At 45.3% G+C, this 24,291-nt stretch overlaps 1 protein-coding gene and 1 long non-coding RNA gene across 2 annotated transcripts; one reads left to right on the top strand and one right to left on the bottom strand.

Annotated features, from left to right (window-relative positions):
• Positions 1-501: 501 nt before the first annotated feature.
• LOC136369175 (uncharacterized) lies at positions 502-19,461 on the bottom strand. The gene is made up of 3 exons (XR_010744969.1): positions 19,431-19,461; positions 2,230-2,281; positions 502-827 (listed from the first exon to the last, which is right to left on the bottom strand). It is a non-coding gene; the product is annotated as an uncharacterized lncRNA (long non-coding RNA).
• SMIM36 (small integral membrane protein 36) lies at positions 8,710-9,039 on the top strand. The gene has a single exon (XM_066332114.1). The coding sequence runs from the start codon at positions 8,710-8,712 to the stop codon at positions 9,037-9,039; it is 330 nt and encodes a 109-aa protein (XP_066188211.1).
• Positions 19,462-24,291: the final 4,830 nt, after the last annotated feature.

Raw genomic sequence — 24,291 nt, 5'->3', positions numbered from 1 at the left:
GGCATCTCCCAGTTTAATATGACACAAAACTTTCTTTTCTGTGTGGGCTGCAGCTGCTGGGCTGCTGGAAAATGTCATTGACTCATGGCCAGAGATTGCACATTGCTGACAGTCTGCGCAGAACACCTCTGTCCCCAGGGATTATTGATCATTTCAGCATAGCTGTGACAAGAACTGCTGAACATTGGACAAAAGACAGGTTTGTTATATTAAACTGAAAATAGATGTCCCTGCACAGTGAGGCACTCAGCCCAAGAGCATAAATTGATGTATCACCCTCCTTTTTCACAGGGTGACAAAAATGGTGGATTAAAACTTAAACTTTTAAAATTTCCTCTTTGGCCACTTTTGCTGCATGAAGGTTGCTGAACAACTTCTAAAAGTGTTGGAACTCTTCTCAGAATATCATGTATTTGCATCAATTTTGCTTCTCATTTGTCTCCAGTGAATGACCCAAGGTATAGTTAAATGCTTACCAGATGGGTAATTACTTACCTGGAAGCATGAAGTAATTTTATTCCCATGTGTATTAATTTGGCCATCTGCTTGGAGACTGGCAAACCAGGTCCTCAGCAGTCACGTAGAGACAGGAAACTCATGATTTTCCAGCAAATCATGTAAAATCCTAGGCAGTGCCTGCTTTCAGAACAGAACTTTATTGTGGCCAAGAGTTCACACAGGTCTGTAGAGCATCTTAGGGGTTTTGGCCAGCTGGGCTCAGGCCAGTTCACCTTGTGCTTGTGAACATTTTCATTTCACCTTCACACCATCCTGCCTTCAGCTCAGGGCTTTTTGGATACACTGGACTGAGATTTTACTCAGAGAGGCTGAAATACATTGACAAGAACAGAGAGAAACCAGAACACTGAGACAAGTAATAACAAGATGTCCAATGAATGACATCAAAACTTGAGTGAAGCTAAGTCTCCAGTGATACACACAGAGCCAGCAGACAGATGGGAACCACAGAGGAAGCCAAGAGAGAACAGTGAAGAGATAAGACAGTGGCCAGGAAAGAACAATGCAAAAATTATTTGGATTAAGTTTTCAGCAGAAAACCATGTCTGGTGCCAGGAAATCTGAGGAACACGTCAGGACTGACTGCAGTGCAACTGCTGGGTCTGGAGGTCTGGACAAGAGTGTCTCAACAGCAGGGGGACGTAGTTCTTTCCTCCTCAGAGAGGAAAATCTCCCAGGAAAGCCCCTTGCTGCAGACTGGAGTCCTGCTGCTCTCTGAGGGAACACAAAGTAACTGGTGGGTGTGGAAGAAGCAGAGACAAAACAAAAACTCCTGGTGGTAAACAGAGTGGAAGTGGGTGAGGCAGGAGACAGGATTCAGTCTGGAGTGACATCAGTTATTTATGACTGTTTGTATCCCCATATCTTGTATCTCAAGAGGAAGGCAGAGGCTTTGTCCTCAGGGTATCCACACCCAGGAGTGGCAGGGCTCCTGTGACAGGGACCGTGTCCCTGGGATGGAGCTGCAGCCACCATGACCCTGTGCAGGGATGGGGATGGCAGCTGGGGGTGTTGGAATGGGGACAGTCTGCTGTCACATCCCACCTTGCCCTGTGGGCAAATGAACCAATTTGCAGAAATGTATGTTGCTGTGATAGAGGTAAAACAGAGGTGAGGGTGAGGATTAGGTTTGAGCATGGTGTGGATGGAGCACTCAAGGAATCCACCTCTACTCAACAAAACACTTTGGAGTGTGTCCACTTTGGCATCAAACAAACATCCTGCTGCCTTGACTGAGGGTTAGGTATAAGCTTTTTCTATTTTTCTGAATCAAGACAATGCTGTAAAACCTTTGCGAACTTGAAATCCGAGAGAGCAAAGCCAGTCTTGTTCTATTTTTCATATTTTTTCCCAGAGGCTTGTTGGCAAAATTGGGCTCTGCACTGTTACAAAAGAACTCTGGGACAGAATTATTTGAATAGAGAGCTATAAGTGATAAAAATCTGTTTATACCACAACATCTCCAGCCAAATGATTGACGTATACATTTCTGTCCTTCCATTGATGTAACTTCTCAATTTCCTGTTGGTGTCTAAGCTTGATTTATTTTTCCATTTATTTGGGTTTTACAAAGAGCACTAAAGAGCTTGGCACTTGGGGCTCTTTTCTTTTTTTCAGTTCGACCCTCTTAGTCCTCGATCACAGCATTGTTTCTGCAAACAATGAAAAAGAAAGATGGAAAGAACAGCTGTGAACAGCTGGTTTGCTCACCAGGTGTCTGACTGGTATTCAAGTATCCTCTTTTGAGGGAGGCCTGGATTCCCTGAAAACAAAACAAAAAATTAATTCAGAGTTCACTTTATTTGCCTTCACACATGATGTGACACAGATTTGCAGGTCTGGAAGGAGCCTGAAAACGTAAAGCAAACAAGAAAAGTTGCTCCAGGAAACCTCAGGGTTTTTTCTCTCTGGTTGCATCCCAGCTGAATCAAGCAAAGAGCTCTTCAGGGTCTCTTTAGGCAGATCCTGCTGAGTTAATTTTAGAGACTCCTTTCTCATCATTTAACTCCCCTCTGTCTCACTCACCTAACATCTTACTCAAAGCAGTGGACAGGAACCAGGCCTGGAGACCTCTGGTTTTGAGGAAATGACTCCTAAGACTTATTCTGCCAGCAATCCTGCTCACTAGGGCAAAGACCCTCTACCCATTCCCAGCTCACAGAAATCTCCTGGTTCCTAGAAAAGCAGCTGCATGTTGCCAGTCATCCCAAAGGTGCAGAGTCTTGAACGCAAATCAAGAAAAAGCAGACTGAATTCAGGAGCAAAACCGATTTACTGCCCACAGATTGGAAACATGATCACAGTAGCACTCCAACATGTCCCAGGAACAGTGATGTACTCCTGACATCCTGCCCCACAGAGGTTTATTCAAGGCAAACAGAGAGGCAAAGACATGTATGTCACCCTGAGGGAGGACACACAGATTTAGTGGCAAACAGAACCAGGAACTGTTCAGGAGCTCTGTCTGCAATGACAAAAATTGGTGAGCAGAACTGCCCAAAGCTGGAGCCTTCAGTTCCCTTCTTGCCCCTTACAGCAGCTTCTCCTGGATGTCCCTGACAGTTCTGGGAAGGTGCCAGCACCTATTTTCCTCTTCCAGGCCACAGCTGTTTTGGTGAGGAGGCCACCAAACCCCAGATCTGGGTACACCAAGTGCCTCTTGCTACCCCTCCAGCTGAACCAGACCTGAAAAATCCTCATTTACTAGTAATGAGAAGAGAAAGAATAAAGCCCTTAATGTTCATAAGTAATAAAACAAGAAGCTGCAGCTCTCACTTTGTGATTTCTCAGATTAAATGCTTTACTACCTACAATAATAATTTGATTTCTGGCAGTCACAATTAGTTCATAGCCCCCCTTCAGCTAAACTCACACACTTCAGCAGAGCACTGTCTGCACCTAAACCCATCCCAGCTCAGCAAAGTTTCTCAGCATGGACTTCAGGACCAGGGAAAGAAGGGAAGTGTATCCTTAAAGTTTTTTGTACAGAACCAAGTCAGTGTAATGGAAAGGATGGGATACCTTATGTGGAATAATTTTGAGTTTTATAGAAAACTCAGGGTAAGCAAAAGGTGTTTCATTGAATTTGGTGCAAGCATGTCTACATTACTAATTTTATATCTGCATCATTTTGATTAGTTTTCGAGTTATGGGACAGAAGACAAATCAGACGAGCAGCCCAGCCACAGCTGAATTGAAACCCAGCTGGAGTCAGCCTCACCCATTCCAGGATGCATTCAATAGCAAGAATTTCATGTTTGTTCCTCCTTTTTTTAAGTGATTTCACCATTAATAATGAGACAGAATTCACATTTGCATGGACAAGGACAAGCAGACTGACTAAATATCTCACAGCACATCAAAATATATTGTCACAGTTTGGGGTAATTGACCTTTCATGGGAAAGTTATTTAGAGATGAAAAACAAGGATATTTCCTTCCTCCAGGTATTAATTAATCTTCTATTACTTTTCATTCTACAGAGTAGCACTGACTAAAGTTCACCTGTTGATATCAGCCCAGTTATGTTGATAAAGTTGTATGGATTTATCTGACATGATTTATCTGACATGAATATTCAGATCACTGGTCTAAAATCAAGTAATGGATTTTCTCTTTCACATCAAATCTGTCTTTCTGGTTAGCAAAAAAAGTCAATTAAATGTTAAGCTATTTTACATGAACACTCAGAATAATTTCAGTTACATCCTACTGGAGATTATGGAGAGAATTCCTGTCTGACTGTCACACCTTGTGACCCCACTGGTCTGGGTGAAACCTCTAACTCATCCATCCCTCTGTCATGCAACATCCTTGGACTCATGCTAAAGACACCCTCTAAATTAAGAGTGATTTTTTATTTTTTTTTTTCTGCTTGCAAAATCCCTATCCAAAGCAAAAAATGTCCTGGCACAAAATCAGCTCCTTTAGGGTTTTGCTCCTTGTAGCATCAAATAGTCAGTTCTGGTGCTTCTGGGATAGAAGCAAACACCAGCACCCCATTTCTGCTTGAACATCCTCAGCTGGGCAGGGGTTTGAGGGGCACATCTCAACTGGAGCCTGAGACAAGGAAACAGCAATCAGGGAAATATCTGATCAGCATCTGCCACCTCATGGCAACTTCTTTAATTTTCTTGAGGACCAGATCCTCTCCGGCTGAGACTTTTCTAGCAAGCTGATTTGCAATAAAGAAAATTGGATATAAGTTGGTCTGTTTGCTTGCTGGGTACCAGGGGCTGTAAGTGGGAGGTGTCTTCATGGATGTGGAGCAGCGGTACCTGAGCTTTTGGGGAGAGGAGCAGAGATCTGTAGGCAAGGTTTATGTGCTTAATCTGATAAAACCTTAGTCTTTGTTTTGAGCTTCTTTTATTTTTTTATTCAGCGTGATTCAGGATACGTTTAACCTCAGGTGGCAGTCTCTCTCACCTCTGTAGGATTATTCCCAGTCAGACACTTCCCTGAGGGATAAGTGCGTGGGTTGGGGGTCTCAGGAGGGCACTGAGTACAAATAACTCATCACACCCATTCTGCAGCCTAAGAGCCACTTTCAATTTTACCTTTTCATTGTTTTCTTCTCGAACTTCTATTCCTTTCACAAAACCAGCATTTTCACGGCTGTTTTCTGCTGATGTAGATACGAAACACAGAACAAATGCACCTGTAGAGCAGGAAAGGGTTTAACCAGTGTGTGAAACGCTTCCCGAGAGCCAGGAACTCCTCTCCCCTTCAGGCAAAGGGCTGTCACCAGTGACCAGAGGGAGTTTAAGAGCAGACAGTCTCCTTTCTGACAGTGGTGCTGGATGTGGCGCTCGGTGACAGCGGGGCACACCCGCGGTCCCCCGGTGCCACCTGCCGGGCCCGCCCGGCTCCGGGAGCCTCCAGAAGGGAAACAACAGCTCCTACGTGTGGCCGGCCGCGGTCAGACCCGGGGAACTCTGTGACAGCTTCAAAAAGCCGAGCTGGAAGAAGCCTGCGGGGAAAAACCAGCAAAGGCAGACGTGAAGTCGCGCTGTCGCTGGTGCGTTTTGGGTTGGGACAGTTCGGCTCTCTGGGAGTGACCGCTGCTGTCTGTGCCTCACCTCCCGTGATTGTTTGTGCTGGTGAATTCCGGCTGCCTTGCCCCAAAGATGGCAGATATTCTGCATTATTCTTGCCCTAGGGAAGTACACAGGCAGTAGAAGACCAGGGGGAGTAGAGGAAGGGCTCCGGTGCCTTTACACCCGGCAGATTCTGTGCCAAGGGAAGGCAGGACCTCAGAACCTTGGCTATGTGCACACTCATGGATGTCCCCTCTCAAATGCTCTGTACTGATCCAAAAGGCATCTGGGCAGCCCAGAGGGCTCTGGCCTTGGCGGCTGCACATGAGGGTGTAACACATCTGCTTGTCCTGGGTTTGCTCCGGTCACCAGGTTTGGACTGTAGGTACTGGAGTAACTGTGGCTCCTAATCAATCACACCGGGTTTTTCCCTGCAGTCCTGAAATCTCTGCGACTTCCCTCTAAATTATGACTTGTATGAGGAAGGCAATGGGCTGGGGGAGCTGCCTGCAGCCTCTAAGTGTCCACCTTCCCCGTCCTGAGCAGCAGGGACATGGCAGGACAAGGTGATGTGCTGGTGCTGGTATTGAAGTCAAATCCCTTCCTAGGCTTCAGTTTTCAGCACACACTGACCTGGACAAAGGCTGCTGGGAGCCACTCAGGCTGAAGGACAGGAATCCTGGGAATACAACAAAAGCATAAATGTAAGATTTTGCTGCAAACCAGGCTCTGGGAGGAGGTGTCTTGAAACTACCATCTATTTTCACCCTCGGGAGAATGTTTTGAGATGCTGTGGAGATGTAGAAATGAGGAGGCTTTTTTCTCTCCAGGAGACCATGTCTGCAGCAACACGGGAGGTGCTGTGGCAATGTAGTACCAGATTTTAGATTTTGAAAAGTCCCTCTAAAAGCTGGCATGATGCCTATCTAAACTAAACACTTTATTGCATGTATCTCCCTGCTGCAATGTTAGACAGTAATCTGAAACAAAGCTATTGAAGTGGAGGACCTTGGAGGAGACAATTCAGGTTTGGAAATTCCAAAAACATTTTTGTTGTTGTTTTGTTGTTAGCACAGTGCTAAGTTCAGAACACAGGCTGCCATTTGAGGAACAGTTTAAAAGCCTTAATGTAAAATCCATTCTCTGTATTAGCATGGAAATTACATCATATTTATTACTCTGGTACTGATCTTTTGTAGCACAACATGATTGAAATTTACCCTGTTGCCCTCCAAATGTGCTTGTGCTTCTGAGAATTTTGGAGGGATTTCCAAATGACTTTCAGTTTCCCAGTGAACACTGAAACCAAATCCCAGCTCCCAATGCCATTGCTTTGCACGGGAAGTACATAATTAAGAGCCTATCTTGAAAAAAACAATCTCAGCCTCATCTAAACCACACCTGACAGCCAAATGCTGTCCCAACATGTGGTGTGTGACAGGCACAGAAGAGCAGGGACACAACAATGTGCATCCTGGGTGCTGTGGGGGTTCCCTCCTGCTGCCAAACGTGCCACTGGCACTGCCAGCCTTGGGATTACTCCTGATACAAACTTCTCCTCGGCTCTAGAGCCACGAGGGCAGATGGTGGGTGGGGGATGCAGCTGATGCTGACCTTAAAACGAGTGGCATGTGTCGCGGTCGAGGCGGCAGGGTGGCCCCATGACATATTTCTTACAGCTTAGACGTGCCGGATCGGATTCCTGCTGACACGTAAAGCCCTTTTCCACAGCTCTGGCAGTGCTAAGAGCTGGGACAGCCTAATCTCTTCCTAAAAGCCTCCTGTGCTGTAACCAAAACCTGGGAGCTTTGCATGGAGAGGCGAGTGTGCTGATGTAGGGTCTATGGAGCTCCTTGGCACCATCCCCTGCCCTTTGTGTCTGCCTCCCTGGTGTCCTGGACATCTGTGTCTTCAAGCAGCTGGTGTGGTCTCTCTCCCAGCACCGAGCAGGTGACACTGTGCTGTGACAGCTACAGCTGGTCTGTAGCTGCACAGAGAAATTGCCCATAACTAACACCAACTCCACCAGCCTAGCTGTGTGGAGAAGAGAAGGAAACAAGTATGGAAGTAATAGAAGCAAACAAGTGCCCAGGCGTGATGTTGATAGGGTGGATTCAAATTCAAACACGGTACCCCGACCAATCCCATTCAATCATGGATGCAGACCAGACATATCATTGGCCAGTGAGCTGGGCGGAGCTAAGGACCCAACCAATCAGGGTTAAACACAGGAAATTTGAAGCCCCTCTAAAAGGGGGCACCTTTCAATGCGGGTTGGCTGCTGCTGCCTGATCTTGGCGTGTTCTGTCCTGTGCCTGTCCCCAAAACTGCAGCAGCATCTGGCAGCTCTGTATGTCCCGACTCCCTCACCAGCTTCAGAGACGTAAATCTGTGAGGTGCAAAAGGCACCTGCTGCCAGGCAGGGCACAGCCACTCACAAACATCACCCTCTTTTCAGCAGAGGGTCCATACAGGAGAAAGAAATTAGCAGTGCCCAGGCTACAGAAATGCTGCAGTTTTGTTGTACCTTCTCACACGTGGGAGACTCAAATGAGACAGAGCAGCCTGTGGGAAGCAGGATCCTACAGACAAATTTGTGCAAGGACTGGCCGGGCAGTCTGTGACAGCAGTGTGATGTGTCCTTGTAATCCTGATAGGGAGCCAGGTAATAAGCATCTTTAATTCCCTTTAAAACACTTCTGTAGCACTAGCCCAGGGCAGAAAGGTCTTAGTCAAAGTCAGGATCAGACTTGTGAGATTTTGAGAAATGTTACCTTGCAAAGGACTTTCTAATTATTTCTGTTTTCATTTATTACACAGCTCAGGATTTTTCAGCCCACGAGTCCAAACCCACCTGAGAAGGGAGGCTCTGCAAAATGCCCTTAGAGAAAACCCAGTTTGCTACCTGCCCACCAAGGAAAGAGATGGTCCCTGGGCAAGGGGGATGTTTTCCTGTCAATATAGCAATCAAATTTAGCTTCTGCCACTGTAGACAACGTGGCATTAAAAGAAGGAGCTTAAGTTATTAAACTGAGCTGCTTTAATCGTCCGGTTCGGGGAAATCCATTGCTACAGGAGACCTGGGGATTAGTGTATTTTTACCACAAAGCCAATACATCTATTCTGATCGGTTAGCACTTGCTCATTCGTGCATATGAAACTTCATTCTCTGGGTTTGCCCTCACTAGCATGGGACCAAATGGAGTTTTATTTGGAGATTGACCCCGTTACCTTGAATCTCATCATTCTGGTATCTAGCTATGTCATTTTGCTTCTGGTTTTCCTGATCTCCTGCGTGCTCTATGACTGCAGAGGGAAGGATCCCAGCAAGGAATATGCTCCTGAGGTCCCTGCAGACACCCAGCCCCCGATCCGGCTGGTGGTGATGCAGCAGGGCTCCCCTGGCACTCGCTGGGCAAAGGGGCTCATCTCTGCCTACGAGAACCCTGCTGACCTGCCTGGGAAAAGGACTACAGTTGTGTGAGGGACCCTGTCTGCACCTCCAGTTCCTGCCTCTCTGCTATGTTTACTCCCCGTGTGCAGAAGGATAACGTGATCCCCAGGTAAGTTTAGATGCCGATTTGTTTGATGCAGTGTCTTTGCTCAGGGGATCATTTGATGTTGAGCTGTGCTCTGCATTGATACGAGCTCACAGCTCTGCCTATCAGCCATAAAGAGACTAATTTCCATCTCTGCTGCTGCCTTGCAGCCCACTGGCGGCCAGCAGCAGTGACGCTGTTATCCTCTCAGACACTGATGAGGGGCCTTGGTTTAATCTCGAGTTGTGCCTGATGCAGTTATTTTGGCAGAGACACAGTGTTGTTCAGAGCATCCTACTGCAATGGCCTGAGCTGTGCTGCCCCACAGCCTCAGCACATCTTCCTCAGTTGTGCAAATGACCTTGGGGAGGCTGTTCCCACCTCCAGGGAGAACAGAAACACGAAGGATTTTCAAAGGATAGAGATAGTGCCTTTCCTATAGTAGGCAGCTGCTGCTCTCATCAGAATTCAATACCTTCCATGTTGGCTATGAGCTCCCCTGAGGGCAGTGCCAAGCCTGTCTTGGCACTTACTTTCTGTAGGTAGAACACAAACTCTTTTGGGGCAGAGCACCCCTTGCCCTGCACAGGTCCCCTAACAAGGTACAATATGCATCCTGGAAAAGCTGGGTACAATGCCTCCTGCCCAAGGGACAGCAGGAACTGAGGTGAATTTACCAGTAGTGTGAAACATGTCTTACCACTGTCCACTGGAAGAGGAATTTCTGACCCCAAGTTGTGGATTTCAGTGTCCATCTCCACGTGTCTGACCCTGCCTCTTGTCCTGAGCCTTCTTCAGCTGTATCATGTTCCTGCTGAGCCACATCAAGGCTGTTATTTTACCTCCAGTAAATCTAAAGCTATCAGCATCAGGTCCTGCTATTCCCATAATTTCAGAGCTATAAACTAAAGGCCTTTTTTGTTAACAAGTTTCTTCTGCATCTTGCTGGTTTTCTCCCTCTCAGTGCTCTCAACAGGATGTTTTTAACAGTAGGTTATTGGGTACTTCTAAATAGTGCTCACGTTCCTATATGTGATATTATTTAAGTGCTGGAATTTACCTGGTTAATAAAGGGAAAATTAGCACTGGACTCAGACTGTTGCAGGTGCCTGTCCCATAGGCTATTTTACATGATGTTAATGCAAAGTTCCCACAGAGTTCTACAGAAAGCTTTAGCAAACACAGTGAGATTTATTTCCTGTGTCAGGTGTTGTGGATGACTCACTGGATACAGTGGTCCTAATGCCTTCAGGACAAGCATTTTAAATACTTCCAGAAATGAACTGCAGTGAATTTGAACCACAATTGAACAAAGCTGTTGGCTGGATTGCAGGGTTTATACTCCAGCTGGGTAGGAACAGTCTGCCTGTGCTACATTTCCAGACATACTGGTTTCTGAATCAGCCTCAGAGCATCCTGGCACTGGCAAAGAAATCTCAAGAGTCTCTTTTTATTTAACTGTATTTTAAGAAAAGAAGCCAGAATGGTTAGTGGTTTTTCTTTTGGTTTCTAAATTCTTGTGGATGAACCCAGGTTTTGTTTTCAAGCTGTCCTTTGCACCTTGGGAATTACAGATATGCTTGGTTCGGGAAGGAAGCCTGAATTGGAAGGAAGGTTCCTGATGGGTTGGTGCTGGAGTAAAACCCTTGATGTGATGAAACTGGTAAATCAGAAGTTGGTGCTGTGATCCTGTTCCATATATCATGCTGAAATAACCGTGTCAAATATCTTCTTTTGGTTATTTAGCACTGAAAAAGTGCAGTTAGTTGTAGCTGATTTGGCACAATGTGGCAGTGACTGAGCTGCTTGTGTGTTATGGCTGCTGTCACCCCCACAGGGTGGGTTCTCTCTCCTTGGGCTCTCCCAGCTGCCTTCCCTCCAGCCTGTAAGCTCATTAAAGCTTTTTGTGTGTTCATGTATCATTTAACATTCTAGGAGCCTTCTTGGTGATAAGGGATCTCTGGCATCTGAGAACAGAAATATTAACCTTTGTTAATAAGACCTTGAGGGGGACTGAAAAGAGCTCAAAAATATCAAAAAGAGCATGGCACAGTTCATGTGACACCAAATGCCAGAGTGCCAGCAGAGAAGCTGTGGTTCTTTGCTGAAGGTCATGCAAATAATGTCATGACACCGTGTCATGTTGCCATATCATTGCCACTTTGCTTCTGTAGGTAAAACAGACTTGCAAGGCCGTGTTAATAAATACTTTTAGATAGCTGAAATTCTCCAAATATGTAGCTCTGTGTGCATTAACCACAGATCCCTGGCTTCTTGAAGATCGATGGCAAAGCTGCTGATTTTGGCAGGGTAAGTTTTCTGATTTAAGCTTTAGGAAGCTGTGCCTGGGGGGGACTGCAGGCACAGGAGCAGTTTCCATTGTTCACTCATGAGGAAATTTGTCAGTTGTGATAGTTGGTGGACTCTGCTCCAAAATGTGGAGGTAAAAGCAGCAAACAATACTTTCCTTTTGAAAGCAGGAAGGTAAACATGGGATAAATCCCTTTCCAGAAAATGAGAAACTAAAGTGCATCAGGACTTTGTCTTCCCAACAGGAATAAAATGGTTTTCTTAGTTTTGTCTATACTAAACCAATATTGGAGCATTTTGTCTTGCTAGGCCAATATTGGAGTATTGTTTATACTAGACCAGGACTGGAGTATTATTAGTGGGAGAGAGCTCTTGAGTATGTACTGAGAATTCCAAGTAATCAAATCCCTGTGAGTGAAATTACTGCTTTGGGGAGGTCTCTGCTGCCACGCTTTACTTAATGACTGTGTCAAGATTAATGCATGCAAATGGCTTTTATCAGGCCAAGCTTGCCAGAAATCAGCCTTGAAACTGTGTTCCTTCGAGTGCTTGCAGTCCTCTGCCACACCATTTGCATCATTGTGAGGAAACAGGGATAAATACTCCCACAGCAGGGCTGTTGTTGGCATAAACTGTGTGTAAAATGTGAATCCCTTGCTGGAATTCACACAGTACAAAACATCCTGAACCAGGCTTTGCTGCTTTCTCTCCCAAACTGAGCCATGCAGAGGAGCTCTGCAGAGACTGACTTATCTCTTTTGGACACCTGCAGCATTTTCCAGGAGCTGTCTCACCTGGGGAACACCAGGACGTGGCTGTGGGATCCATGGATTCAGGGAAGGAGCCGTCTTGCAGCTCTTTGCACATCCTCTGAATTTGACTCTTCCATCCGTGTTCAGTTGAGGATGGGTTTGTGCCTTGCTTAATCCTATGGAGACATGTGCTTTGCCCAGAGGATTAGGCAGGATTTTAAGGCCAGGATATCCAGCACAGAAATCCTGTCCTGCAGCAGATGCCCTTTGCAAATGAGTGAGATGTGGGTAAAATTGTATTAACATTTATTCATAAGCAATGTGAGTTTTGAGAATGTTGGATAGACTGACAAGGATTTAGGAAATTTGCTCCTTTCCTGTTCTGCCCTTGGCTTCTGGGGCATCCTTGGGCAGCTCCTGTCCCCTCTGTGCTTTGCTCCATGTGTCTCTGGTTAGTTTTCTCTCTCTTTTGCCCTCTGCACTGAGATTTCTCTCTTCTTAGTAATTTATGCAGTTCATAAGGGGCTCATCATTACAAAACTGGCACACAGGGGCTGCACTTGAATTTCAGTCCATGGACTAATTCTAGTAGGATTCCAGAGAACAAAATAAAATATTCTCCCACAAACAATGCCTGGAGCAGGTGGATCAGAGAAGTCAATGAACAAGCCACATTAAATCTGGGCAAACCCTGGGCACATCCTTACACCACCTGTTTTGGGTGAGCTGTGGTCACCACGGCACTCTGATACCTGTAGCTCTTTGATTTGAAGGGAACTCAGGGCTGCTGGGAGGATTTATTGCTGTTCTGCAGGAAGCAGGAGTTCAGTCTGCACTGGCTCACTTACAGTTGGCTTAGTGCACTTTTAAAGTCACCAATTACTGCTTCTGTAAAGCCTTTATTAAAGGGCTTTACAGCAACAACAGGAAAAAAGATTTCTAAATTTCTCCAATATTAATGCAAGTCAAATATGTCATTAAATTCACTGAAAATTCATCTTTCATGTGAGGCTGTTCCACTGTAAACATACTGTCTAGGCCTTCAGATTTCTTTTTAAAATCCCTAATAAGCCACTGCATATGAGTAGAGGATTAGTCCAGACAGACTAACCCATATTTGCCAGGGAGAATTCCTTCCCCATGCTGTGATTGTTTTGAATTTGAAAAGGGGTTAATCTTGTCTCATTTTTTTACCAGCACATTGTTTCATCCTCTGATAGTGCTGAGTATAGAAGCACAGTGACATGTCCAAGTCAAAAAGAAGAACTTAAGGATAATTTTTACTGCCTAGAACTGCATCACCCTGAGTCATCAGTTGTTCAGCTTGTGTGATGTTGGTGCTTTGTTGGGAATGCCAGGAGGTAAGAATTGATACTGGGAGTTTAATCAGAAATACTGTTCTTCCAACCATGAGCCAGTGCTGCTTTGGGGAACCCTTTTGTCATCTTTTGGAGGGATCAAACCCCACAAGCCCAAGTCTTTTGAGTCACCTGTGTACCTTTTATATGGCAAAGCACTGATGTGGGTCTCCTGGCCCTGCTCCAGCCTGACTGACTTTGAGGCTCTCCCAAGTGCAGGATCTGTTCTATCAAAGGGCTCTGGGGGTTGAGACAATCCATATGTCCTGCTGGGGTCCCTGAGGGGCTCCTGGATGAAATGACAGCTGGAGCCTCAGCAAGGATGTGCATGTGAGGAGGATGGGAGGTGTGGGTGCACATGTGGTGGGGTCTGCTGGTGGCTGCTGCCCCTGAGGAAAGCAGGTGGACTCCTGGGGCAGCTCTCAGGGCTCTGAGGTGAAGGTCTGCCTCTTCATGCTACAGTAGTGGAAAGCTAAATTAATTGTTTATAAATAAATTGCTCTGACATCCACAGCAGAAAGCTATCTGACTTAACTAGAGAAAAATCATAGCAGAATGATAAAACCCAGGAAAATCTGAACAGCTGCCTTCTGAAGCTCCTGATTTAGTTTCCTTACTTCCTCCTGCTCTGGTAAGCTGGTTTCCTTGGAGACACTGCTCCTTGGTTTTCGTGTCTAACAGTGACACTGTTTGACATTAATGTTTCAAAGAGGCATTTCCACCCTAATGTGGCAAATCGGGAGCAGTTTTTTGGAGGCAGATCCTTGTCACAAGCATCCAAATCCAGAATCTGACAGTTCAGCCCTGGCTGGGGATGGGTCAGTCTCATCCCAGATCTGCAGCAGATGCTCTGTGTGAGCAATGAAGCTGTGCCCTAGTTTCTCCATCTGTTAATGTCAGTAATAATTGTTACACAAGTGGGGTATAGGGTTGATTTAATTAATATTTATGAAGGAACATGAGATCCTTTCATGGGTGGTGCTATGGAGAAATTGTTAATTATGAATGATTATATATTTGTGTCTCTTCCTGAATGCCTAGAAGACTTGGACATATTGTTTAAGCACTCTCATTTTGCACTCCTTCAGTATTGAAGCTGATTTGGCCCATGGTATAGCTCTTTATTACTCTAAAAATACACTGAATTTAACTGCTATTGACTTCAGCATGAGCAAGGAATATGGGCTTAGCATCCAACTTTATTTGTAATAATTATATTGCCTAAGTAATCAATATCTTTTTTCATTTGATTACGTAATCATTTTCCACATTCTATTTTTATCTCTGCCACTTCTTTCATGTCAAATAAATGTACAAATTCAGGCCAATTCTAGGGCTAAACCTTTCAAGAAAGAGGAGGGGAGGCAGAGATTTGGCATATCCATTTTTGCCTTCTTCAAATGACAAACCCCCCAAATTTCTGAGAGATTAATGTGAGTTGTCTTAGTTTATTGCTGGAAACTGGGTGCAGATAAAGGGCATTAAAGATAGATTGAAAAAAATCTGTTGAGTAGCAGCAGATGATTTAATGTCTGTAGGTGCCCTGTTCATTTGGTCCAGCCACAGCATCTCATACCCTCCCCAACAACAGCCAAAAAAGACAATACTTGATGGAGGCTTATTAATAGTGCTTATTACAGGTGATTTTTCCCATTCTCTGCATTTCTCCTCTTTCAGGAGCATATTAAGCACAGATTTGACATAAGTCACACACTCGTTTCCTCAAAAAGAGGAAACCTACAGTTTTCCCATCCAAAAGATGAGCAGACAGCAGCAGCCTGGGCTTGCTGGAGGACAAACCCTCCACCAGACCTGACCTGAAGGACATGTCCCCTAGTGAGACAGAATCTACCCAAATTTCCGCTGTCCCCCGCGGGGAGCAGGGCAGGGCTGTGGTTTGCTCTCTGAAGGGCTCACAGCAACGCTTCCTTTGAATCATTTCTCATCAGCCACCAGCAGCTCTGCAATTTCCAGCCCTCCAGGCAAAGCAGGCAGGTCACCAGAGCAGGGGAGGTGTTATGAGCCCAGGGACACTGGAGAGAAAGAAAAGCTTTTTACTGAGATGGGAATGGTGTTTTACCACTTTTCAGGGCTTAGTTTTTAGACCAGGTTTACACTGGAACCAGAGTGGTTTAATAATGGGTGGGTGTTTTTATTACTAGCAAAAACTCTGATGCTGACATGATTACACCAGCAAAAAGTAATTTGACAATAAGCTTTATTTTCCTTGCTGGAGCAATGTGCACTAACTTGGCAGATAATCTCATTAATTAATTGAAGCTCTATTTACAGTTAATGGAGAGAGACAGCTTGTTAGGGACACGCCATCCAGTCGTTTCTAGTGCAGACAAGTCTCTGTAAAGCTGCATTTTTATTTATATACATATGCTGAATTGAAAATCGGGGCATCGCTTGTAAAGCCAAGTGTTCTATCCCTGGAGAAATGAATAGAAGGCAAATCTTTGGCATCAGGAGGCTCCGTGTTTGTTTTGGGAAGGAAAGCTGGCAGGGATCCCAATGCTAACGCTGAACATCTGAGGAAAAGGCTGCTGGAAAGAATTATGTCGTGACGCAGACAGGGGAAAGCCAGGAAATTTGAAGCCAGGACAGACTCCTACCTTAACTCATTCTGGCATGGAAAAAAAACATTGTGAAGTGTTAACACCACATCTTTGGGATGCGTGTTTACAAAACGTGCTAGTGTTTGAGTTCCCTGGGAAGAGGGAGGTTTTCACCAGTTCTTGGTGGTAGAGATTAGAGAACTGCTGGGACAGGTGGGAGTGTTAAGCCATGACTGAAGGAGAAGATAGGGCTCATCAGTGTCACATCCATGTGTTTTTGTAACTGCTTTGGCAGGGTTATTTGGCCTGGGCTGCTCCCCCATTATTGCCTCTGGAGAGCTGAAGGGACAAAGGATCCATTTTTTTTCCCCTCCAGCCAACTCTGCAGGCCGTCAGATCCCAGTGCTTCCCTCCTCTTGTGAATTTGTGCTCTCAGTATTACAAAAGTCCATCTGTTTCTCGGAGTGACAGTTAAACTGCTATTAGGACACTGTAAGATATTATCATGGGCTGGTTAATGGGAAACTGTTTTGCAGATGAACTCGCTGCTCTTCCCCTTTTGCAAACAGAAAATGCTTTGCCCTCTTCAGCTGCTTAAGGTGAACGTGTGCTGTTATTTCATTGCCTGTTTGCCCTTCAAGTGCAGTGAAAGAGAGGATGCCCCAACCTGAGGCAGAGTTCCCAGAGGGCAGTCATGTTTGAGGCAAGAAGGCAAAGAAAGGTCCCATCCCCAGCAGGGAGGTGAGTGAATGGTGCTGTTAAAACTTCCCCCAAGGTGGCCAAAGCCTGGTCCACAGGGCAGAGCTTCAAAGCACAGTCCTGCTGTAGGGCCGCCTTTTCCTGTTTCGTTCAACAGCTGCTAGGGAGGAGATGACCATGTTTTTTTCTGTGCCCTCTCTGCTGGGAAGCATTCAGGGTAATCTGGAGTCACAGATGTTACAGCTGCTGGATCATTTCCTTTTTTTTTTTTTTTTTTTTTTTTTTTTTTCTTTTTTTTTTTTTTTTTCTTTTTTTTTCTTTTTTTTTTTTTTAGCAGAAGTCAAGGTGTATTTATAGGATGAAATGGATGAAGGAAAAAGGCTTAAGCCCAGGCTGTGTTCTCATCACATGAGGATGAAGCACCTCTCTTTGTTTCTACACACATATATATGTATAGAGCAAAATCATGCCCTTACCTGGACTGGAGCAGGGCCAGCCTTTTGCTGTGAGTTCTTTCCAGGAAGGTGTGCAGCAGCACTCCGCTGCCTGCAATGTGCAGGGCACCCTTGGATTTCCAGGTCCTTCCCATCCTGTGCAAAGGGCTGGAAGTAGAAGCTGGGTCTGGGCAGCTCCATGGCCACCCTCAGAGGCCAGTTCCCCCTGGATGAGCAGCAGGACCTGGCTGGATGCAGGAATGGCCAGGTGGGATGTGTGCTACCAGTGTGTGCTGTGAGCACGGGCGGCTCCTGTCACTGCATCTTGTCAGTGCAGAGCTTGAGAGCATCCTCTTGGGTCAGATGCATTTTGCCACTCTTGTTTGACTGAAGTGCCACCCTGTCAGATTAGCTCTGCTCCTACAAGGCACCAGCTTTTCTGTCTTAGCAGATAAACCTCTGCTGGCCAGATCACGGCGTCTCAAACTCCCTGCATAACCTGCCAGAAGGCACCGAGGGCTCAGATCAGCCCCGAGTTCAAAGGGGCACTTTGGGCTTACAACTCCCCGTGAGCCTGATCGTGACTTTAACCTGGGAGATGGGGACACCAAGTGCCCCAGATGACCAGAGCAGGGCAAGGCTGCAGAGAGATAATTGGGTTTGTAGGTGCAGCCCTGGCTGCTGGCACAGCACAGGCTGCTCCTGCGTGTGGTGATCCCAGAAAATGCTCTAATGTTTGGATTTAAAAAAAAAATGAAACCATCCTAGTGCATGTATCCTGATAAAAGATAACACAGAATGCAATAATTAGCAATCCTATCGGCTCCTCTGGATGCTAGAGCCCCATGTCAATGTACAATACATACACACAGCTCCACGTGCTGAGACCTGTCTTTGTGCACATAATCACAGGCTCTTGCATAAAGGCTGCAGGTGCTTCTATTTTAACCCTGTGTTACAGGGTCTTAAATTCAATACAGAAATCCCCCCAGCTCCATTCTCATTCTGCAGTGCAGGAGAGGGGCCCAAATCTGCACGGTACAGCCACGATTTCTGTTTGGCTGTCACCCTTCAGAGCCTCTGTCATGCCACGGTTTGGCTGCTGGAGGTGCTGCCCCAGCTTTCTGCCATCCCTCCCTGCTCCCACACCCAGCTACTCTCTTACTGTTGGTTTTCACACTCATTTTGTCACTCTTGGTACAACAGGACCACTAATTGGTGCAGCTAATTAACTGTTAAACGACAGTCTTGGGCTTCAGATCCAAATCTTTCCTGAGGGACAAAGGCAGCTACAGCTCTGAACACCCTAAACTCATGTCATTAGAGCTGCACCTGGGAGATTCAGCTCCTCCCTTTGTTTTCCCTTTGAGGGCCTCAAGCAATGTTATTTTCTTAGTCAGAAGTCAGGATGCCTTTTAGTGGACAGATGGCATTTTTCAAGTGAGGATGGGATGAATAAAATCAAATATTTGTTTCAATTTGAATAAAAGTAATTTGTCTAATCAGACTGTTTTCCTCTGGCATCTACCAATGGAAATACAAACCACAAAATAGCAAGTAACAGCTCTGGATTTTACACTGGAGTGCCTCCCTAAGAGACTGAGAGTCCTGTTCAGTACAACTTCCACTGGCTTCCCAGGGCTTCCCTTCTTCGTTTGAGGTTTGGTGCAATAGCAAAAAACTGCTGCTTGGTTTCTTTTGAAGACTTTAGAACATTCTTTGAGGAACTCTGCATCTTCAGAACTGGGGCGCTATGAATGTGCCCCCACAAAACCTCCTGTGCAGACGGGATGTGTAACAGCACTGATCCAGCAGCTCTGTGCCCAGCCAGGGCCAGCTCCTGGTAACCAGACCCTTGTTTTGCATCAGCCCAAGAGCCCATTTCAGACAGACCTGTATACAAGCTATAAAGCATCAGGTCTTTTATTTCACTTTCTTTTGCATAATGGCAGTCCTATTTTCCTTTAACTGTACAGTAATTTATAATTTGACGGTGGTTTAATGAAAATCCTGCTGTTCTTCTCCCTGGAATTTGAGAGCCAACATTACAAAGAAGTCCTTCCTTGACCTTTCCCTGTTGGACAATCTTGGAAATTAGAGTGTCTTAATTTTAATGAGTTCAGAGAATTGGGGAGTTGCAAGAAAAGAAAAATCACCTTCAAAAATACCTCACCTCCTCTTGTGAATATGTCAGGACATGTTTTTAGATGCAGAGCTCTTACCTGAACAGGCTTGTTCTCTCCTCATTCTGTGGCTCCTCCAGCTGAGCTGTTTCTTGGCTCCAGCCTGTGCTTTATGATGCAAGGCCATGTTGACTTTGCGTGAGGTTTGTTGCAGTGTATGGAGCAGATTTGTAAATCACCCCAACCTTTGCCCCTCTCTCTGCCACTTCTGCAGTTCAGTCCAGTCCAGCTGGCAAAACAAGGGTGACCTGCCTCTGTGTATGTGTGTATATAAATACATATATACACATATATATATATATATACATTGTGTGTCTGTATATAATGCATAAGAATATATAATGATATAAGATGCAATATAAAAACATCTCTGCAAGGCTTCCAGGAACTGTGTCTAACCTGGGAGGGCCATCCTAGAGGTGAAGTGGAAGAAAATGAACTAAATAGAAATGACTGAGAATGGAATGAGTTCAGGAGATGCTGGGTTTGAGACTCTCCTCTGCTGATTCCCTTCTTGGCAATGTGAGTCTGAACTGTGCCCAGTGCATGTTTGAAATCTGAGTGATGTGAAGACAGAGCCCAGCAGCTGCAGTGTTCACCCTGGATGGGACAGGACTTCTGCCTTAGGGTCAGAGTGATGCTGCTCTAGGAGTCATGGTTTGGGGCTGTGTATCCACAGGCTGCAGGAGTTTGTAAATGAAAATAAAATATTTGTCGGCGGTTGATAAAACTCAGCTGGATTTTTTTTTTTTTTTTTTTTTTTTACCAAAAAGCTTCAAAACGGGCCAGGCATCTTATTACCTTTCAGGGTATTGAAAAATTTTCTTATTTTACCTTTTTTGTTGAGTGAGATGATTTCTTCCAGAACCAGTGTTATGGGGTCAATCAGATTTCAAGCCCAAGCTCATGGCTATGGGATTGCTCCTCTTTTATGTACATTGAGTGCCTGATTAAAAATTCAGTCTGCTTTCACAGCCAAAGGAGAGGGTTGGGTACCTCCCGAGGAAATTCAGCTCTCAAGGGTATTTCGTTTCCTCTGGGGTGACAAGGCACTTCATTTGGGTTCAGTGAAAAAACCCACAGGTTTGGTATCCACTGTGCGTTTTGGATTTCTGGTCCTGGAGGTGGTGTAAGCACAGCTGTGGAAGATCCTCTGCAGTTCCATGCCTTAGAACACGTTTGCTGTATGAAAAATTAGAATTTGTATAGGCTTGAAAGCTGTATAAATAATAGAGGGATTTTAGTACTACACCAGCACTATTTTGCATACCTATTTATTTAGTAGTGAGACTGAAAGCTTGGAAGAGAACTGTGTTTGCAAAGGGTTGTGATGGCAAAGGTTTCCTTCTCATATCCGTGTGCAGCACATAATTGAGGGAGATACATAATGGAAAATATGTGGGAAAGGTAATTTATTCTATCAGTGTCAAATACCCACACAAACTAGCCTGGCTTGATATTTATATTGGCAGAGTTTATTAGCATAAAATAATTTAAAAAAAAAATAGTGAACATAAGATAAACCACTGTGGAATATGGGAAGAGTGTCACCAAAGCTGTCTTTGCTGCTGCTGCAGTGCCTTTATCCAACACTAGTGCTGAGCACTCCCAGAGCAGCACTGAACAGTTTGGCTTCAGGGTGAGTCAAGGAGGAAACAACAGGGATGGTTGGTTGGGGAATCAGGGTAAAATCTGGAGCAGCCGTATGCAAACATGGGCATGGTTATGTGATGGATGAATGTGGCAAATACAAAATACCCTCAGGCCTTAAATCATGAGAGTCTTGCGGTGATGCTGCCCCAGGCGACGACTGCTCTGCAGGGCAGGACCTGCCGTCAGGCCAAGAGCTTCTTTGTTTAAAGCTGGATTTTTCCTCCTTTTAGCCCATTTTTAATAAAAAAAAAGAGATGAGTTTCACTGCCTGACCTGCAGGACAGCAGAAGACAGGTCTTGCTCTTTCAATGCTGCCTCAAGTCCCAGCGTAAGGAAAGTGATTGCGATTTCCTTGATCCTATAAGAAAAAGTTTGCTATAGCTGATGGTTTCTCACCGTGGCCTCTCTAGGGAGCTGATATTTTTCTAAGTGGAATGGTTAGTGGATACCAGCTTTGCCACTGTGAAATGAGGAAAGCAGCTGTAGTTTTTGCAGTCAGGTAAATACTGAGCCTGAGCACGGTCATGCCTGAGTAGGGACCTGGTGCTGTGCTCACCTGGCTGTGGCACAGTACAAATTAGACATGCCTCATCTCCCCAGGGATTTTACAGCTATGGAGCCGAGGCACATTCATTATCCTGCCATCAAAACAAACCCTTCTCCTGCGCTGAGGACAAAGCTGTTGCTTGGAGCTGGACTCAGAGCTGGAATAACAGGGGCTGTGTGAGGTCAGGGTGGAGGTGAGCTGGCACAGCTCCCTGGGCAGGCATTGCAGAGTGGCTGCCCACATTCCCACGGGCTTAGCTCATGCTGTGGCCCCTGCTAGCATGTCCATTTTTGACAAATAGGAGCAGCTTTGCCACCTCCTCTATGTGACTGTTGACAGAAGGATGGGCATTGTCCCGTTCCCCTCCAAGCTGGGAACGGTGCAGAAATTTCCAGCTGCAGTAGACACATCTTCATGACGCTGTTCTCCAGCTCTCCTCCAGCAAACCCTTGCTGCAGTGGGTAAATTGTAACCAAAGCAGACACTCTGAGCTGCTTGGCTTGGTTTTTCACTTTTCAGGATAAAAAGCTGGATTTGGGATGTAAAGCTGTGCAGCTAATCAGCTGGAATAAAGGTCCAGAGAGCAGCCCTGGCTGCACTGGAGCCACAGCTCCCAAGAGAGGCTGAGGATCTGCCCTCCAAGCCAGTCAAAACAGCTGGGTGATTCCTGCCAGGCCATGTTCAGTGTTAAGGGCAGGACTTTTGGAGGCAGCCACATTCATCACCCACAGCAAAATTTAATGATCAGCCAATCATTTTGGCAGCCTTTTACTGCAGGGAGGGCAGAGGGTTTATGTGAACTGGTTTTGTGAAGGCAGTTGTACAAATGTTTGCTCTCTGCTCCTAAGCAGCAATGGGATAATACAAATAACATCCCCATATAAGGTCCCACTCACTTGATGCAAAAGACTTGATCCAATTTTGGTTGTGTTATGGGCCACCAGCTTGGTCTGCAGGTTGTGTAAGGTGTAGCTCAGCCCCAGTCCATAGCCTGGAACAGAGGCAAAGTCATGACAGAGCAGTGCTGCAAGGATGGAAATCCTCCTACACAGGGAAGGGCTTTGGCCTGGGAAGTGGCTGTTAAAAGGGCACCTTTGAGATCTTCAGTTGGTTCAATACCATCTATATCTCAAGCTACCTCAAGCATCCATCTGCTCCCTGGGAAGGCAGGATCAAGCCTTGTTTACTCAGTCAGACAGTTCCCTCCTGCAGGCACTGCATCAGGTGATTTGTCCTTACTGTAGGGACAGAAAATTCTAAAGACAAAAAGAAATTCACAGGAAAAATTCAGCAAGTGGTCTCAGCACCCAGGTTAGATTAGGGCTGCTCAGTAAATGACTACAGATCAGATCGGATTAGATTATCAAGACTGCAGTGTGTAAAACTTCTCCCTCCCAGCGTGGATTAAACCCCATGCCAGATATTGAAAAATGAAATATTGAACAGCTGCTCCCAAAGTGAACATAGTCCATTCCATTGTGTGATTTTTCCCGCAGGAAAAATTCTGTTTGATTATGGCATTAAATAGTGTGCAATATTAGACAGAAGCTAAGACAGATTTAATATTTGTGCTCCCTAATATTAAGGTCTTTGATTTTGCAACTTCATTATTACTCTTTTATAAGTGGAGAGATTTTGTGCTTTAAAGGGTTTATTTTTAACCCCCTCATTCAGTGGAGAATAGGTCTCTGCTGTGACCATAGAAAAACTGTGAGAATAAGAGCAGTTTGAACAAACTGCCTTGGATGATTCCAAAACCATTTAGCCTTGATTCCCTTTAGTGATCATCACTGTAATTTGATATTAATATTTTTTAAATTGAAGTGCAGGAACATTTCTGGCAGTTGTTTTTGGTAGGTTCCCCATTAATGTCTACTTAACTGGAGGCAGAAAGAGTCAAGCACACATTTAATTATGGAGATGTCTGCATGACAGCATAAAATCTCAAATGAAAAAGAAACACTTTTAATACAGATCATCATCAGTCTCAGTCATCTTTAAATAGCAATATATTGATGACTAAAAGCAACACTAATGTGTAGTGCACTATACAGCCTGGAGCTTAACAACCATTTATTTTAACCTTCCACGTTGCAGGAGTGCAAACTGGGGCACAGCCCATTGCTCAGCTGGTGTGGGATTAATGTCACCATCCAGAAGTTGAGCCTCTGCTCCCCAAAACTCCAGAACAAAAGAGAAGAGATTAACTCCTCTAGAGTATTACCTCTCTTCTGCTAAGGGGCATCTTTCCTCAAAGGAGACATTCTCCTTTTTGTCTCTAAGGGCACTAAGGAGCTTTTAAATGGCTCATGTTAGTGCAAATGTACCCCAGTACAGCTTTAATGCCAAAAAATGGGAATTTGAACTTCCACTGAAAAACTGGAAATGCCTTTAAAATTCAGATAGAGACTTTTGTCATTTCGACTAAACCTCCAGAGAGGTTTCTCCAGTGCCAGGTTGATAAAAGCTTTGGGGTTCTTTCTAGAATTTAAGTAAAATGCTATCACAAGACTCCTTTAAAGCTCCAAAGAATTGGAGGCAGTTCAGAAACCACCATTCCTCTTCCTATCAGATGTGAGGCTGTTTGGAATGAGCCTTGGGCAGTCGGTAGGAGCAGGCAGAGCACAGCTGCCAGCAGGGTCAGCCGAGGGCAGACCGGTGGCTTGTTGGAGACACAAGCAGCCCTGTGCCCTCCCCAGC

Source organism: Sylvia atricapilla, chromosome 18 (genome assembly GCF_009819655.1).
Source record: "Sylvia atricapilla isolate bSylAtr1 chromosome 18, bSylAtr1.pri, whole genome shotgun sequence".
NCBI lineage: Eukaryota > Metazoa > Chordata > Aves > Passeriformes > Sylviidae > Sylvia > Sylvia atricapilla.
Note: the sequence above shows the minus strand (reverse complement) of the source record. Positions and strands in the feature narration are given on the sequence as shown.

Excerpts from the sequence above, each read along its gene's own strand:
- SMIM36 (XM_066332114.1), top strand. The coding sequence starts at position 8,710 with ATGAAACTTCATTCTCTGGGTTTGCCCTCACTAGCATGGGACCAAATG.